Below are 16,429 nucleotides of genomic sequence, written 5' to 3' on the forward strand. Positions count from 1 at the left end.
TAAGTGGCAACAGCATAGATAGATGTATGCTAAAAAGTTAGTCTTTTATTTGCAAAACCTTGAAATTCACTGAAAAAAAGCCCAAAGGTTTTAATTCTGCAGTCTGAATACATCACACATGCGTCATGTAGGCTGTAGTCCATAAAAAATATATTTTATATATAAAACACATTATTCATAAATATAAATCAAAATCACCCACCACCACCCCTGTTAATTCTGTAAAGTGGAACAGAAGGTTTTCCCAGCACTTGTTCCTTCCATTTTTTGTTATTTGGTGGGTGTTTTTTTCTTTTAGAAGTGGGGGATAATCAGTTTGTAAAAACATACACAAAACCAAACTAACAAAAAAAGGCTGACAACACAAGTCTGTACAACTGTCAGGCAGAAGTAAAACACTCGCTTTGTGTTCGTGTAACATCTAAGCACTAAATAGTATTTTCTGCTTCATTTCAGTGGTACTGAAATCACAACTACAATTGCATAGTTTATACGTTACTCAATTATCTTTAATGCTATCTAAGCCTTGACTAAAAACCAGCATATAAAATTAAAAAAATCATGGTAGAAATTAATCTCAAAATAATCCAATTCAATTGCCTGCAACAGTGAATTTACAATAATTTGTAAGCATTAAGTCAGATAAATATGGCCAATTTAATTTCAACATGCTGTGTTTTAAAATTAAGATTGTCATCTGCACCTTTTTTGGCATTCTCAGTACCCCAAGCAAATACAGCAGTAAATTACACATGGAAGCTTTTTCTCAAAATTTTTAGAAAAAAGCCAAATCAACAGTTGACACAGGAAAAAATAAAACACTTTCCAAACACAGATATGGTGAGTAATTCAACTTCATTCTTGGCAGTCACCTTTACAGCAACCAGTTATCACACCAGCTCAGTCAGTGCCTTGTTTCACTGAGATTTCCAACAAAGACACCAATGTATTCGTAGCCTGTGAGCATAAGTTTAAAAAGCATCAAGCTATTCCCATCCTCCACCCCCCAAACGAAACAAAAATTTTTTACATAATCTGGCATTAGAAAAAAAACTAAACCAAAATGCTCCTGATGCACCTACAAACTGCCAAGCTTTGGATTCCAAGTCACATCAGCTCTGCAACTGCTATGTGACTGAGGTAGCTCAGCAATTGCAGCAGCAGCTGCCAGTACCCTTCCCAACCTCCTGTTCCTTGACTTTGTGCAGCTCTAATTTATTTCCACAGCAAAACCAACATATTTTAGCAGAGGTGTAGGACTTTAGAACTAAGCATTCTGCAACTCTCCCAGATTGGAATCCTGTGGGGCTGCCAAAGGAGTTGGCTGTTGCATCCATCTTCTCATGCTATTTCTGGAGCACCAACATTGCTACATTGCTTATTTTGCATACCCATTAACTGAAAATTCTCTCAGATGAGCATCAGTGCTGCACAGAAGGAAAGAAACACCATTTTTGCATGGGCAGCTAGTAAATTTTTTTCTGGACTGCAACATCAGAATTCTTCCTCTGCATTTGGAGTATGTGAACTCTTAAGTTCCTTGAGTTTTTCAATAGCAGAAGATACCGAAATCTCTCCGTGAACCTTGTTGTCTCTTGTTCGCACGTTGACAGCGTTATTTGCTTTCTCTTTTTCTCCAACCACTGCAAGGCATATCACACACAATATTAAACTGACTACCTACATCACAAAATTAGGGTCTAGACAAACTCTATGCCAACATTAAAACTTAAATGATATTCAGAAATGTGATGCTGCTATTACCTAAGATAAAGTTATACTGGGCCAGCTGTGCATTCCTAATTTTCTTGTTTAATGTGCAACTATGATCTAGATCCACATCTGACATAAATCCTGCTTCAAAAAATTCTCTGCAAACCTAAAAAGAAAACCAAAACACTCTTGCTTAATATTACAGTATATATTAAACAACAAATTTTACATGCTGTAATCCCTGATCTCTTCCAATAATTAACTCATGTACATGCACAATTTTGCTCTTGTGAATCATTCTAAGGAACGTCAATGAAGTTATTTGAAGAAAGCTACACACACACTTAAGGGCCTAGCAGGGCTCCAGCTGGAAGACAAAATAAGGTAACATCTGTATCAAGTATTTGCTGATCTCCTCAGACAGCTACGCTGCTGAATGTCAAAAATGTTTCCTCAGTCAGAGAAAGGAGAAAGAGGCAAAGGGACAAAAGCACTTTATGCTTGTATTAAAAGAAAAGCAGGGCAGAGGGGTAAAAACAACCATGGTCAAATGTAATGTAGTCAAGAATATACATGCTGGGGAATGGAAGGAACCGGCTCTGCCCCTACTTTAAGCAGGTAATTCTGTAATGAAACATTATTATATAAGGTTTGTCATCCAGGACGATTTTTCCTTTAATAATTAGTGAAGTATGTACATAACAGAACCTAAAACACTTAGTTACATATCCCTTTCTCAGGCTTATAGAAATTTTAGACTACACAGAAAAATTTACTTCTCCACCCCAGGTATGTCTCTAAAATTATTAAAGCATTCATCCTTTGTTCTAGGACAAGTACTTCCTTCAGGAGCTGTTAAAATTGCTTGCTACTATAAAAAGGAAGGCTCTGCTCTCACCTGCTGGGCATACTCCTCACAAGTAGGTCCCACAGGCACAACCATGACCTGCCGTGGAGACAGCCAGAACGGCCTGGCAAGCAGGACGAGAAAAACATGAAATAAACGTGCATTTTACATTTGCATTCATATCCATACTCATGTTCCTCAATAAGTTTCTTTACTTCATAAAAATATTTGTTAGCTAAAGATGTTGGGTAGTATTTTATATTCACATAAAATAGCAAACATTGATTCCAGTAAAATCACATACACAGAGCTTTGATCTTTTGTTCACTTTCTGACTACACAATTTTAAACAGAATTTTATTTTTTCCACATAATTTTCACTTTTATTTATAATATATTATCGTGCAAGACGGACAGTGGCTGAAGGTAAGAATTAACTCTTCCTTAATACTTTAAATACATTAATGAAGAAATATCTTCAGCACTTATTTGAGATGAAACAATGTATTTTACAAGTGAAAAGAAAAAAAAAAAGTCACATTAGGGCTACTTTATGTCTTTATAAATAATTGCTCTAGATATGTCTAACATCTTCCCAATATAAAAAGCATGATTTTTAAGAAAAAACCCAATAATGCAGCACATATACATTCAATTACAACTCTTATTTCTGCTATATTATTTCTGCTATAATTTCCCCTGCAATCTCATTAAATTTAATTTCTAATAATGAACTATTAATAAAAGAATATCATACAATTGAGACCATAAAATCAGATTTCTTTTCTTGTAGTCTTACCTACTAATTTTGAGCAAATTCTAGGGATATTATTTTGCATTATAAGGGACATTAGGGAGAATATGCATTGTCTGTTATCAACATTTCTTAGAACTACGTTTGCCACATACCATTTTCCTCCGTAATTTTCTGCTAGAATAGCTATCATTCTCTCCACAGATCCCAAGATAGCCCTGTGAATAATCACTGGCCTTTTCTTATCATCGCCATCCTTACTGAAAAAGGGTAAGTAAAATTAAAAAAAAAAAAAAAAGAAAAGAAAAAGAAAATTCTCTTAGCTTACACACAGATAATCCTACTTATATTTTTGATTCTACTTTTCACGGAAATACAAAATTCAGTTATTTATACGTGGGCAAAACCTACTGATTTATTGAAAATAGAAGTAAACTGGGCTTTTAAAAGAATACTGAATTATCAGAGTGACTTAAAATAATAATGCCTGTAGCTAGTGGCACAGGGACAAACGCCTCAGTTTGAAACAATACTCAACTGACTCTGCTTCACTTCTGTGCATCTTACTATTCTGTGTTCTTCCTTGCTCTCTTTTCTGCTATGTCTTGCTTTTATTTTGTTGCACAGGACCTTACCTGCCCTTACTGTTAATTTCTTTTCTTAAATTATAATCCTGTGATTTAAAAATAAGCCAGCTGCTGCTCGTAACAGTATTATCACCTGCCAAAGATATCTATGACATCTACCATAGAACAAGACCAATTCACTCAGTGGATAAATATCCCTCTTGCTAGCTGGAAGCCAAAATGAGATTTTCACTAAAAACTGTTCGCGTTTGGTTTATGTTCAAAGTTCACTAACTTCATCTGAGAAAAAGGATGTGAAGTACTTGCTACAAACATGCTAGCTTCTTAAGCCACGTCTGAATTTGTATGCAACGTCTTCAAAGGAGACACAGTGACTACGCTAAGTGAAAATTGAGTTTTCTTTAGCATTATATATGACCAGTTGTTTTCAGAACTGGCAGGCGAGATAGATGATGAAATTTTCCTGCAATCAGCAGCACTTCCAATTAAAGTAACCTATCATTACACTGAAGAAGTATCTTCAAGTTCATGACTCAGGCCTCTGCCCACCAGGGATGTTCCCCCTCCTAACCAGGCTCCTGATATACAGGCTAATTGTTTGTTAAGTGAGCAAAAGAGCATTAATACATCTCAGTTTAATGGGAATTACAGATAAAAAAGCAATCATTTTTAAAAAAGTATTTAATTTAAAGGGGAAGGTATTTAGCTTAGCCACTCACCCAACATATGTAAGATTAAATCGAATGGGTAGCTGGAAGTCAAGTTGGATAGTAGCACACTGATGGTACCTGCCAATAGCATCTTTAATTTTAATATCAATCTGTGAAGCAAAATAACAGTTACTAAATATAGTTTGCCTCCATAATGTCTATGTGCTCATCCATTCCAAAGTTGTATGAAAATGCTGATTCACTAACCTTAGGGCCATAAAACGCTCCATCTCCTGGATTCAAATTCCACTGCTCTCCAAAGTCATTCAAGCTGTTTTCAAGTTGCTAATCATAAAAATGAGAGAATAATTAAACAAAGGTATAGCAGGGCCTTTCATTACTGTAAGTTAAAGCATTTCTCTTTGAAATACAAATGGAGTCAAGAGACAGCTTGACTCCTACTATTCAACCATTTAGTCATTTATAATAAATCTTGAAATAAGAGTAGTTCCTTGTACAAATGTGGTGATTCATCAGAAAAAAAGATTAATAAAAATCAAATCAGTTCAAGATAAGGAGCTAAGTAAGAATCAGAAAGTTCTTGGTTTATATAGAAACTTCACATTTATTGTGACATTTTCCAACAAACATTTCCATTAAGGACAACATTTAGCATCTGATTTAAGCAGTTTCACTATTCAACATGAAAGAACTTGATTAAATATGCACCTCTGCAAATACAAGTATTAAGGGTTTTGTTTGTTTGTTTGCTTTTAAATGGATTACCTTTTCTGCATGATCCCAGACCTCTAACTCTCCTAGGTAATTTTCTGGTCTTGTAGAAAGATGTAGTTGAAAGGTAAAACCAAAGACAGCATACACTGACTTCAAGAAATCAAGACAGCCCTTCATTTCTTCTTCAATCTTAAACAAAATATGTTAGTTAAAATTTCCTTACCTAAAAATGTAATTCATCATCAATTACTGAATTCATCATAACCAGAACGAGTCCATTAAATAAAAACAAGCAAAAAAAAAAAAAAATCACATGAAAATTACATCCTCCAAAGCCAAATCTACATAGCGGGTGAAAAGAGAACTGAGGTGTTTTGGCTTCAAAGCATGGAGGGAAGAGTAATGTTCTTGTTAAGCCTGGGCTTCTGGAGCCAAATTGCATGAGTCAGAATTGACAAGAGTACATCAGTTTATTCATACACCTCCCCTAAAATCTGTGGCATGACTGACAAAGTAGAAGTGTTAATTCAGCATTACTATGGAAAAAAAAATGGGGTCAACAACTTTTTTCTTTGCAGGGGGAAATGCAAAAGATTTTATCTTTGGGATTTAGTTGCCCAATGTATTTTTCTAAAGGGAAAAACTATACAGGTAATATTACATAATGCACAATCAATAATGTCCCTCAAGTAAGATTGTTTTCTTCTTTTGGTATAAGAGACACATCAATTTCAAAGAGAGGAAGTAGTAATACAAATTATGGCATTGCTAGCTGAGGTACTTGTATCAGAGACGCTAAGTTCCACAGCCTATTGACTTCAGCAATATTGCAGGTTAAGAAATAAGCAATATCAGATGAGTAAGAAGGAAGTACCTAAACCTATCAAAAATCCCCATCAAAAGCAGCATTATGCTACAAAGCAATGCAATAGAAGAAGCTAGAGTGGAAACATTTGGGGGATTTTTTTCTTGTTTGATGTTGATTTGCACTGGGAAAGGGCCCTTTTTTGGTTGACTGGTGGGAGGAGGGTGTGGGGAAGGTGGGTTTTTTTAATTTTTTGGCATTTTTTTGTTGTTGTTTTGGGGTGGGTGTGCTTGTTTGTTTTACCTGTTCTATTGTGCAAAAGATGTGAGCATCATCTTGTTGGAAGCGCCTTACACGAGTCAAACCACTTAAAGTCCCAGAGAGTTCATTTCGGTGAAGGACTCCAAAATCTGCAAGTCTAAGAGGCATTTCCCTCCAGGATCGTGGACGATGGGCAAACATCAAGCTAGAAGGAACATGAAAGAACGTTCCTTTTATCCTTCTTACAGAAAATTTAAGACAACACAGAAACTAAAACAAGATCAATACAGACAGTAACCAAATTTTAAAGTATTTATTCATTCAGGTTGTCTGCATACTAAAAGGCAGGCAAACAGAATAAGTGCAGCAGCAATCAGAACACATTGCTGAAGACCACTTAGAAGAAACACTGACAGTTAACAATTAAGACTGGCTCATCTGGACCTTCTTTTGGAACATCACATCTGATGCCAATCTCTAGCCAACATAATTTGTATTTACTCTTGGTACAGAATAGTATTAGCATGCACAAACCTAGCTCACTTAGTGCAGGCTCACTGAAAGATCATCCTGTAAGAACTGCATTTGGTTGGCTTTGGGACAGTGTCAGGGAAGCTCTCTGGACACACTAGTTGCTTAGTAGTCTATTGTAAACATACATGATAACATGTATTAACACTTCATTTATTTCCTCTCAGCCCCACAAAGGGTAAATATAGCAAAATAAGAAGTTTTTCAGGTGAGACTACCCACCAATGTCCTGGACAATTCATCGGTTTCAGAGCAAAGGTTTCCTTCTCGATCTCGAAAGAGAACATATTTTCACTGTAGTGCTGCCAGTGTCCTGAAGCTTCCCAGAGTTTACTGTTGAAGATGTTTGGAGATACAACTTCAGTAAAATTACGTCTGTGATATTCCTCCTATAAAACAAAAATCAACATTTAAAAGGTGACAGAGCTTTTGACAAGCAAAAGCTTGTGTTCTTATGATGGTGATTTACTGGGAGACTAAAGGACTGCTGCACATGTGGGTTTTGCACAATGGGAAAAAGCACAGGTCAATGCTTTACTCTGCCCTGTTATCAAAGAGGGTAGATCTGTATAACCATAGTGAAAATCTGGTATGTGTTTACATACATAGATGCATCTCTTTCTGTGGATAGCTCAGTGCTGTGAATGACCTATCACTTAAGATCAATGATGGATATTAAGGTTGTTAGGAGTTACATTAGTATCTATACTCACTCGTATGAAATCCATGAGTGTGTTATAAAGAAAGGCACCTCTAGGGAGGAAAAAACAGCTTCCAGGACTCAAATCATGAAAGAAGAAGAGTTCTTGCTCCTAGATAAATTAAAAACAGAATGCTGTAACACCAGTGCAGATGGAACTGCAGAACATGACTACTTCACACGTGTTGACATCTGCTCACAAAACCAAATTATTACAGCAACAAGATGATTTCCAGAAGCCTACAAGTCCTCAGCAACAGTAGTTAATTCATCTGTAGTTCTTACTCTTACAAGTTTGTATTAACACAGAAATTCCACTTGACTCTGTGACTACATAAATACACACTTCCTCAAAATCCTGAAACCTTAACCAATCTAACCTTTAGCAACCAAAGCAATTAACCCATCACATCTGAGGGTTGATGGCTGAAGCTTGTGAGCCAGTCATTCTTTTTTGGAATTCTGTCTGAAAAACAGAAGCTCAGCGGTGTGGCTCTGACACATCTTTGGAGAACTTTAGCCTCTTCCGTATCACAGATATTAGACGCATAAACGCTAGGCAAGTTGTTTGATCGATACTAGATAATTTGTTTTTTTGAAAAGTCATGTAAGTAATCAAACAAATACTATACAAATATTCAAGTCTTAATGAGTTAACAGAAATAAGCATGAGCACTTCTGTGAAGATAATTTTTCTACTTCTTCCCTTTGTCACTGTTTTCTATAAATTCCTCATCGGCATCTTCCTCCTCTGAGTCACCCTCAGTCATTATCTTTTCTTATGAAGGCCCTTCACAGTCTCTTCTTTCATGTCTGCCAGTAAGCAGAGAGGTTCATGCCTGCGTCCTCTTGGCCAACAATGCTGACCTTCAGTTACACAAGTTTTTCAAACAAATGTCTCCCTGCTTTCACCTGCACTACCCATGGTACCTTTAAATATCCACAAAGCTTCTTACCTTCCCTCAAATACCCTCCCTGTATCTCCACCTTCTCTACAAAACTATAGCAAAGGTGACACAATTAGGGGACCGCATGCCAACGTGATCAATATTGGGTCACAGTCCTTGTCTGCGTCAATCCAGTGTCTTCTGATTTACACTCAATTTAGGGTTACATCTCGTCATTTAAATCTGGTCAAGAAATATATGAACAATATTCACAACTGCTGAAGTACCACATGTACATACACCTAACTACTATATTATTTATGCCTATAAAAAATGACCAAACCATATTATTTATACAGTCTCAAGTAATTTCTCTCTTCTATGAAAGATACAGTGTTTTAGGTAGTTTCTGAAAAGACAACATTAAAAGGTTTAAGATATTCTTCCCTGAACAGAGGGACAGCCTCATTACTTCCTCCTAACATTTGTATCCAAGTGACAAGTTGAGTTTGTAAAATTAGAATCTTAAAATGTAACTGACACAAAGAAGTTCATAGAACAGGCTCCCATTCAGTTAAAAAAATGGAAAAAGAACCCCAAACCATGAAGGAGAATTAGTTCTACTTCAGATGCATAAAAGAGAAGTAGACCATGAAATAGTGTACCTTTCCAATTTTCCTATGGTCCCGGTTTCTGGCTTCTTCCTGGAATTTTTCCCATTCCTTCATCATTTTGTTATCAGGAAAAGATATTCCATATATTCTCTGCAGAGTTTCCATGTCAGTTTTTCCTTCCCAATACGTAGAGGAGTTCTGATGTAAAAAACCCATACTTTAAGATAATACTATATATTCTCAGGGAAAGGAGGAATAAACACTAATGCATTCAAATGTTATGATTTTTTTCCTTGGGAAAATAATTCTATGCAGTCACCCAGCATTTGTTTCTAATAACACAATACTTGCACTGCCTTTTAGTCAGCATACCAATGCAGAAGACAATCAGAAGTGACTCGTCAAGCCATACTTTTATTCTACTTAGGCACCTTGTTTTAACTCACATCACGGCATGTTTTATCATCTTACATTATACCTTCAAAAAAAGCAGCTCTTATGTTCAAAACATAATGCAGCAGTGAAACACGGAAGCCGAAGCGGAACTCACTCACTCTCACAGTGCAATCCTAGCTGTTTTGACCCTGTAACACCTAATCCCTGGAACTCAAGAGTTCCATAAACTTCAGCCTCAAAGCCAGCTAAAGCAACTATGATGAATGTGCCAGTAAGGTCAGGCTAATAAGCTTACCAAAATTAGCAACTGCATAACCAGAGTCATCTGCAAACGCTGTCTCTGGCTTTCCTGTGAGCAATGCCATTTTTCAACAGCAGCACCTGAAGACCTACCAGGGTCCACTTTACCTCCTGTACGTGAGAGATACCATCTTACAAGGTATTACTATTTTCTGACCCAGTGAGTATCCTGGATGTTCATTTGCTGCAGAACCAAGTGCACCCCCCCCCCTCCCCCCCCAGATGTGACAGCTAGCAGGCTTCAGCTAGGACATCTGTACTACAGAGTGCAGTGCTGGCTGGAGACCCTAGCACACTACTGCCACATAAAAGCTTAGGCAGCACGCTTCTCTACTGTGCACGGAATAATCAGTTCCACAGCTAATCTAGTGACTACCAGCCTGAGTATTTTTGCAGTGCTCTTCATTACAGCTTAAGCATGCATGTTACTGCACTCGTACTCTGATAAAGAGATGCTGTTCACTTTCACTGAAGTACTATTGTGATGGTCAAGGGTCAGTAAACCTTGGAAGTAGATGAATGATGAGAGTCTGTAGTTCTACTTGCACAATGGGAGCTGGGAAAGAAATGAAGGACTGTTTTCAAGTAAGCAAAGAAAACAATACAAAGGACCCTAGCATAATCACTTAAGGACAAATAAATGCATAAATAAATCAACTGACCCGCAGCTTAGTTAAGTTTTAACACACAGTTCATTTAAACTGACCTTAAATATTTTAAGGGCCTTGATTTTTCCAGTGTGTCTCACATGTGGACCCCTGCAGAGATCAATCAGTGGGCCACATCTATACACCAAAAGAAAAAAGCATTTATTTCACAACAACATTCTAAATACACTCAGTAATGGTATACACGTTAACGCTCAACATGTTCAAACACACTAGTAAGTATCCAAATGCAACACTTGGCAAATTCAGTGCAATCTTATAAATAATTGTGCCTTCTACCTGAAGCAGAATATTCACCCAGTAAATAGCACACTTGCTCCTTTATAAGAGCATCGTAACACACTCAGCAATACATATAGTTGCATATGTAAACTTTGTTAAAGTTGACCAGGAAACTTCAAACTATGCACATCAAACAGGAAAAAAAAAAGGTTTTGCCATCTTCCAACTAACTGGTTTTATCTCTGGCAACTGAACAAACATGTTCCTCACCCCACAGTGAGCTCAGAGTTAGCTTTACCCATTATCCAACATTCAATGTCACGGGCAGTAACTTATTTTACTCTGTTTATTGAAACTTGAAGGAAGGAGTGAAAAGTGGATTTGCCATTTGTCCACAAACTGAGACCTAAGCTGCCCCAGCAGAGAAAGAAAAGATCAGACTTAACATAAGTAGCAATATTAACTGCAAAATCAAGTTCCAATCACACAAGTATTCAGAAACTGGGGGGGGAGTTTCTTTTCCTCTCAGTTTGAATGTAATATACCTAACTGTAGAATTTCATAATACCTGTTACCTTATTTTTCTTTACCTGTATATTGTGGTAGTTGGTGTGTTCACCTTCTCATTAAGGATACGACACTTAAACTTGTTATACTGTGTGTGGGGGAACATGAAAAGTCAGAAATATCAATAAAATGGCTAATGCAATTGTATTTTAAAATTATGTATTAATAATGCAAATGCATCAGTAAAAGACACACAACTAAAAAAAAATCACATGATCACATATATGTATGTAAAAGTTCAACATTCTTTCAGAAGAGTTATAAAACAAGAGGGCAAAGAGACAAAAATATCTTAATTTCTTTGGGGTTGTGTTAAGCATAGTGATTATCACCCAAACACCTCAAAGCATTTTTGAGAGGCAATTCAAACATACAACACTGAGGCTGGTAATACACACTGTGTAAAAAAAGAGTAATGGAGGACAAAAGTCTTTTTTGGCTTGTCTCTCAGGTGAGCCAGAATGAAAGTATGCATTTTGTATGCGAATTTCTATGGCGTCTCATTGAGCTTGAGGTGTTCTTGTGTAGTAAAAAATTGCTTTTATTCCTGCCTGAAAACATCCTGAACACTTGAGAGGGATATGGAGAGGGGGAAAAGATGCTATTCTTTTTCTTTGTTTTATTACACGGATACTATTCTGATGAGTCAGTGACATGCAATATTTTGTAAGTTACATTTCAAAAATCATGGTACCAGAATCACAGCTACTCCTAAGATTTACCTTAAACATCTCTAACAGGATCTCCTTTTTGACTTCCAGCCTTTCAAAAGCCTGCTTCTCTTTTATGATATTTTTACAGCGGTTTTCCAGTAGTGGGAATTCATTACTAGATACACCTCTAAACAAAAAGACACAGGCAAAAGGAATACAAATTTATTATTTTATTACTCCCATTTTTGAAGTGACCGCTTTCTAGTGGTCTAATCTGAAAAACATGGACTGCGTTCTTGTGATTGGTCACAGTCCTTTCTTCGAGTCAGCTGTACTTTCAGACACTATACTCAGAAACACAGACTGTGTCACCCTGAATAAATCCACTGCACTCATTCCTAGAACAGTCTTCCAGAAACATTTAAATGTCTGGAAGATCTGTAGCTCAAAAGTATGTATGATTTAAGAAAAAAGGAAGGAAAAAAAAAAAAAGGCTCAACCCAGCTGCAAGAGGTAGTTTATCAGCTGATGCAGATTCAGTATTCGCCCTGACTACAGAAAGATAAACAAGGGAAAAACAGAATTGTAAGGCTGTGCACAAGGATTAGAGAAGTAGTAAACACCTATAGGACTGACATGCATACGTGCCATTTCTACAAGTGACTATGGCACTCTGAAACCAAACTCCCATGATTCTTCAAGGAAACAGTCGCCTACATCTCCCAGGAACTTCAGCGAGTTTTACCCCAACACTACACGTTTTTTCACAGACCATTAAACAGCCACAAGTCTTACGGAGCAGGTGTCTCAACACTGCTCATGAATTTAAATAGACACACGTATTACGTATACACAGAAGACTAACCTCTCCGTTTTAAACCATACTGGATATACGACTTTCCTTTTAACATGCAGAAACATGACTGAACAAAAATAATTCTAGTACTGAGATTCAGTAAGAGTATTGAAGTGCTGAAATTTTACCGATCTTCAATGTACATGTCGTAATAAAATCCGTTCTCAATTGGTGGTCCATAGCATAAGCAGCCCCCAAAATAACCTTCCATGGCCTCTCCAAGAATATGAGCACTTGAATGCCAATAAACCTGCAAATAAAGAGATGAGCAAGTCACAGGGCATTGGCATTGTGTAACTAAAAAGAAAAACTAAAAGAGGTGTATCTGCAGATGGGAAATACACTGGAATTGTTCCTTAAATTCTGTGAGAGGTGTAACAATTTTCTGTTCTTATTCTGAAGTACGCTAAATGTTTACTATAATGGCAGATACAGCAACAAAGCCCTGTGGTATTTCAGTCTGAAAGGTGATTATACCTCTGCATGATTTCATCACCTTAGTCCTATTGTACCTTGTTCATTTACAAGTTAGTTTCCCGTCAGTTAAAGGTCTGTGCAGTACTAACCGCACCCAAAGCGATGCAGCCAGCCAAGTTACCATTGCTCACATACAGTACATTGACTCCCCTCTCTGACATCTCAGGTAATGTGCTTTACAGTCCTGTTAATCAACAGCCCAGCACATCAATACCAGTCTTATGTTGTAAGTCCCTATTAAATCGGAGCACTTCATAGCCACTGCTACAGGGTGAAGCCGTTACAGGCTCCTGAAATGCCTCAAACAAGCTCAATCACCCGAATAATTCTTTGACAAAATGAAGTCTAGTTCTAGTGCATAAAGTTAAACATAGGCTCACAACTGAATCCCATTATCCTGAGTATGTCACTAAATATATTCATAGTTTAATTGGCTAAGATACGCCTACTTAGGTTTCTAACACACAGTGCCAGTACAAGGAGTTGTAGATGTTACTTGTGACTCAAATGTGATATTGGCCAATTTTTAGGAAAGCGTAAGCCAGCCTCACTATTGCTTTCAGTGCCTGACCTTCAAACAGAGTCTAACCACAGAACACGTCTTAGATGACATCAAACTACTTCAAGATCGCACATGAATCAGGACATTCTGTACAATCTTCTGTGATAAATAACTGGTTTATGTAAAAGAGACGGGAAGAACACCAAGACTGTATTCACCTCTGTATCATAGGAACTTAGTATCTTTGTTGAACCATGACAAATACATTTACTTGAATAGTTTCAGGGATTTTTTTTAATTTTTTTTTTTAAATTCAAGATTTTAAAAGCATAATGCTGCAATCAGTTTCACGTCATTAGTTCCTTTAATCAAGCAGAAACCAGTGAGTGTTTACTCACAGCTCTGGCTTCTTCATTATCAAACATAAGCAGCTCCAGAGTACAATCTCCCTCCAGCGGACGATCCAGGTCCCACAGTTCACCGTTCACTTTGGCAATGACCGCATTTGAAGCCAACACTTGACTGAAACACACAAACGGTGACAAGAGACCAAAATATTTAGGCTCCTAAACTCTGTGAGGCCCCACCCACATGTCATAGCACCTAAAGACCTTTAACTTTTCTTTCTGCGGTCATCCTCAACACTTTTCTACTTTTAAGGTACAGACCCTTAAGGTCTCAAAAGTTTCATTCAACTGTTTTCAGCACTGAGCATCTGCTTTTATCAACACTTTCTGCTGTTACCTGGTAACTCACAGAACTTCGGATGTCTCTAGGAATTCCCAGCAGCCTCACTGATTGCTGTGTTTATTAATCGGAAGCAACCATTATGCCCCAGCGCAGAACCTCCAGCGCGACTCAGAGCAGTAACCTCACCCAGCTGTTCCTTCTGCATTAAGCTGAAATTTCAATGCTTTCTAAATAAACCAGCTTGAGAATCACCACCCACTCACCGTGATGTATGTATTTTACGTACAAGGTAAGAGAGGAATGTACTCTTGCAGTGATGAATCTGTAACTAACTAAGTACAACTCCTTGAGCCTGCACGTTACCTAATTCCCACAGCTAACTGATACGGCGTGGTTTTCCAAGATTCCCCTTCAGCCATCTTTCCATCCGTCAGAGTAACTTTGATGGGTTTGCTCTGGCTGGCCGCTCTGTAAGCCAGCAAAGCATCATGCTCTTTTTTCAGAGCCTCGTAAAGCTTCAGTCTGTCTTCTATGAAGCTTGGCCCACACTGCAGCTGTAACAAATGACACCACACACACACGTATTTGTACGAGAAAGACGATAAAAGCAGTCACAGTGTGCAAGTGTTCGTGCATCCCCAGACGTTCCAACCAAGACCAGATTTCACTGTACAAGGATTTACACTAATACGTGGCAAAGCATTTGTAAATAATTATGCACAGGACAGTCCCATCTAACTTGCTGACTATCCCATAGCGGCTTTCCAGTCTTCCAACCTTCATCAAGCCAGGCCTGAACGCCTTTGTTAGTCCGACCTTGGAAAGCCTCTTCCCGTACCCCTGCCCCAGAATTTGCGCTTAGCTGACATTCTGGAGGTTTGAATCGCTCCAGCAAGCCCCGCTGCAGTCAGTCCACCCAACGCATCACACCCAGATACGAGCGCTGGTGGGACGTTCCATCAGTTCAGTGCACGGCGCGTTACTGAGCCCTATCGCAGGAGCCAGCGCTGCCAGTACGCGCGTCCAGCCGCCGCGCACCCTGCCCAACTGCGCCCAAACCGCGGCTCTCTGGGGGCCGCTGCATCCTGACCCGTGCCTCACAACGGGGCGATCCGTTCGTTGCATAGAAAGTAGAGATCTAGGAATGCAGAAGTAGCCCGACTAATTACGTGCAAGATGAAGCTCTTACACGATGATTTTTCTGTACGTGTGCTATCGCGAGCCTTCTTTCGAAACTCTGGATTTCAGAACGCAGCAGAGTACCTCACTCTGCAGCACTGTGTCTGCACCTACCAAACACTGCTCCCCCTCCTGTTATTACTTACATCATCCCGATGTCGGTTCACAGCTTCATTTGCTTCTTCCTTTTCCTCTTTATTCTGATTCACCGCCACCGCCAGACTCGCGCTGGAGACTTTCTGCAAGCAGGGACCGCATGGAGCGCAGCCCTGCGCCCCGGCCTCCTCCCAGCACCCGGCACTGGGCTGGACAGGAACCGTGTGTCCCCCCCCACCCCGCGGAGGGCCGGCCCCCCGTGTCCCCCCAACCCCCCCCGGGGAGGGCCGGACCCCCGTGTCCCCCCCCACCCCCACCCCGCGGAGGGCCGGACCCCCGTGTCCCCCCCACCCCCACCCCGCGGAGGGCCGGCCCCCTGTGTCCCCACCCCACCCCACCCCACCCCAGGGAGGGCCGGCCCCGCGTCCCCCCCCCCCCCGGGGAGGGCTGCCCCCGCCCCGGGCGCTACCTGCCCGCCAGCCGGGGACTCCGCCGGCGCCGCCCGGCCCAGCTCGGCCGCCAGGCTGCGGCGCAGGTGCAGGAGGCGGTAGCGCAGCTTCTCGTTCTCGGCCCGCAGCCGCTGCAGCTCGGGGCTGCCGCCCCCGGGGCTGCTCAGCGCCCCCTGCTCCTTCAGCCGGCCGACCTCCGCCGTCAGCCAGCGCAGCTCCTGCTCCTGCCGCCACACCCGCCGCGCCGCCGCCTCCGCGGCCGCCGCCATCTTCCCCAGGCGGCACCGCGC

The 16,429-nt window shown here is 39.8% G+C and overlaps 1 protein-coding gene across 3 annotated transcripts; it reads right to left on the minus strand.

Annotated features, from left to right (window-relative positions):
- Nucleotides 1–21: 21 nt before the first annotated feature.
- TARS3 (threonyl-tRNA synthetase 3) lies at nt 22–16,429 on the minus strand. 3 transcript variants are annotated; one of them, XM_055716609.1, is made up of 19 exons: nt 16,160–16,429; nt 15,741–15,833; nt 14,779–14,969; nt 14,124–14,247; nt 12,875–12,996; nt 11,960–12,077; nt 11,261–11,325; nt 10,487–10,565; nt 9,136–9,282; nt 7,597–7,695; nt 7,106–7,272; nt 6,395–6,557; nt 5,338–5,475; nt 4,819–4,896; nt 4,621–4,721; nt 3,470–3,574; nt 2,612–2,684; nt 1,765–1,879; nt 22–1,643 (listed from the first exon to the last, which is right to left on the minus strand). In XM_055716609.1, the coding sequence occupies exons 1-19, from the start codon at nt 16,406–16,408 to the stop codon at nt 1,495–1,497; spliced, it is 2,376 nt and encodes a 791-aa protein (XP_055572584.1). In that variant the 5' UTR covers nt 16,409–16,429; the 3' UTR covers nt 22–1,494. The 3 variants fall into 3 exon arrangements, with proteins under 3 accessions (XP_055572584.1, XP_055572583.1, XP_055572585.1); XM_055716608.1 differs by having other exon boundaries at nt 15,741–15,899; XM_055716610.1 differs by lacking the exon at nt 1,765–1,879 and having other exon boundaries at nt 15,741–15,899.

The sequence above is a fragment of the Falco cherrug genome, chromosome 7 (assembly GCF_023634085.1).
Source record: "Falco cherrug isolate bFalChe1 chromosome 7, bFalChe1.pri, whole genome shotgun sequence".
Lineage (NCBI taxonomy): Eukaryota > Metazoa > Chordata > Aves > Falconiformes > Falconidae > Falco > Falco cherrug.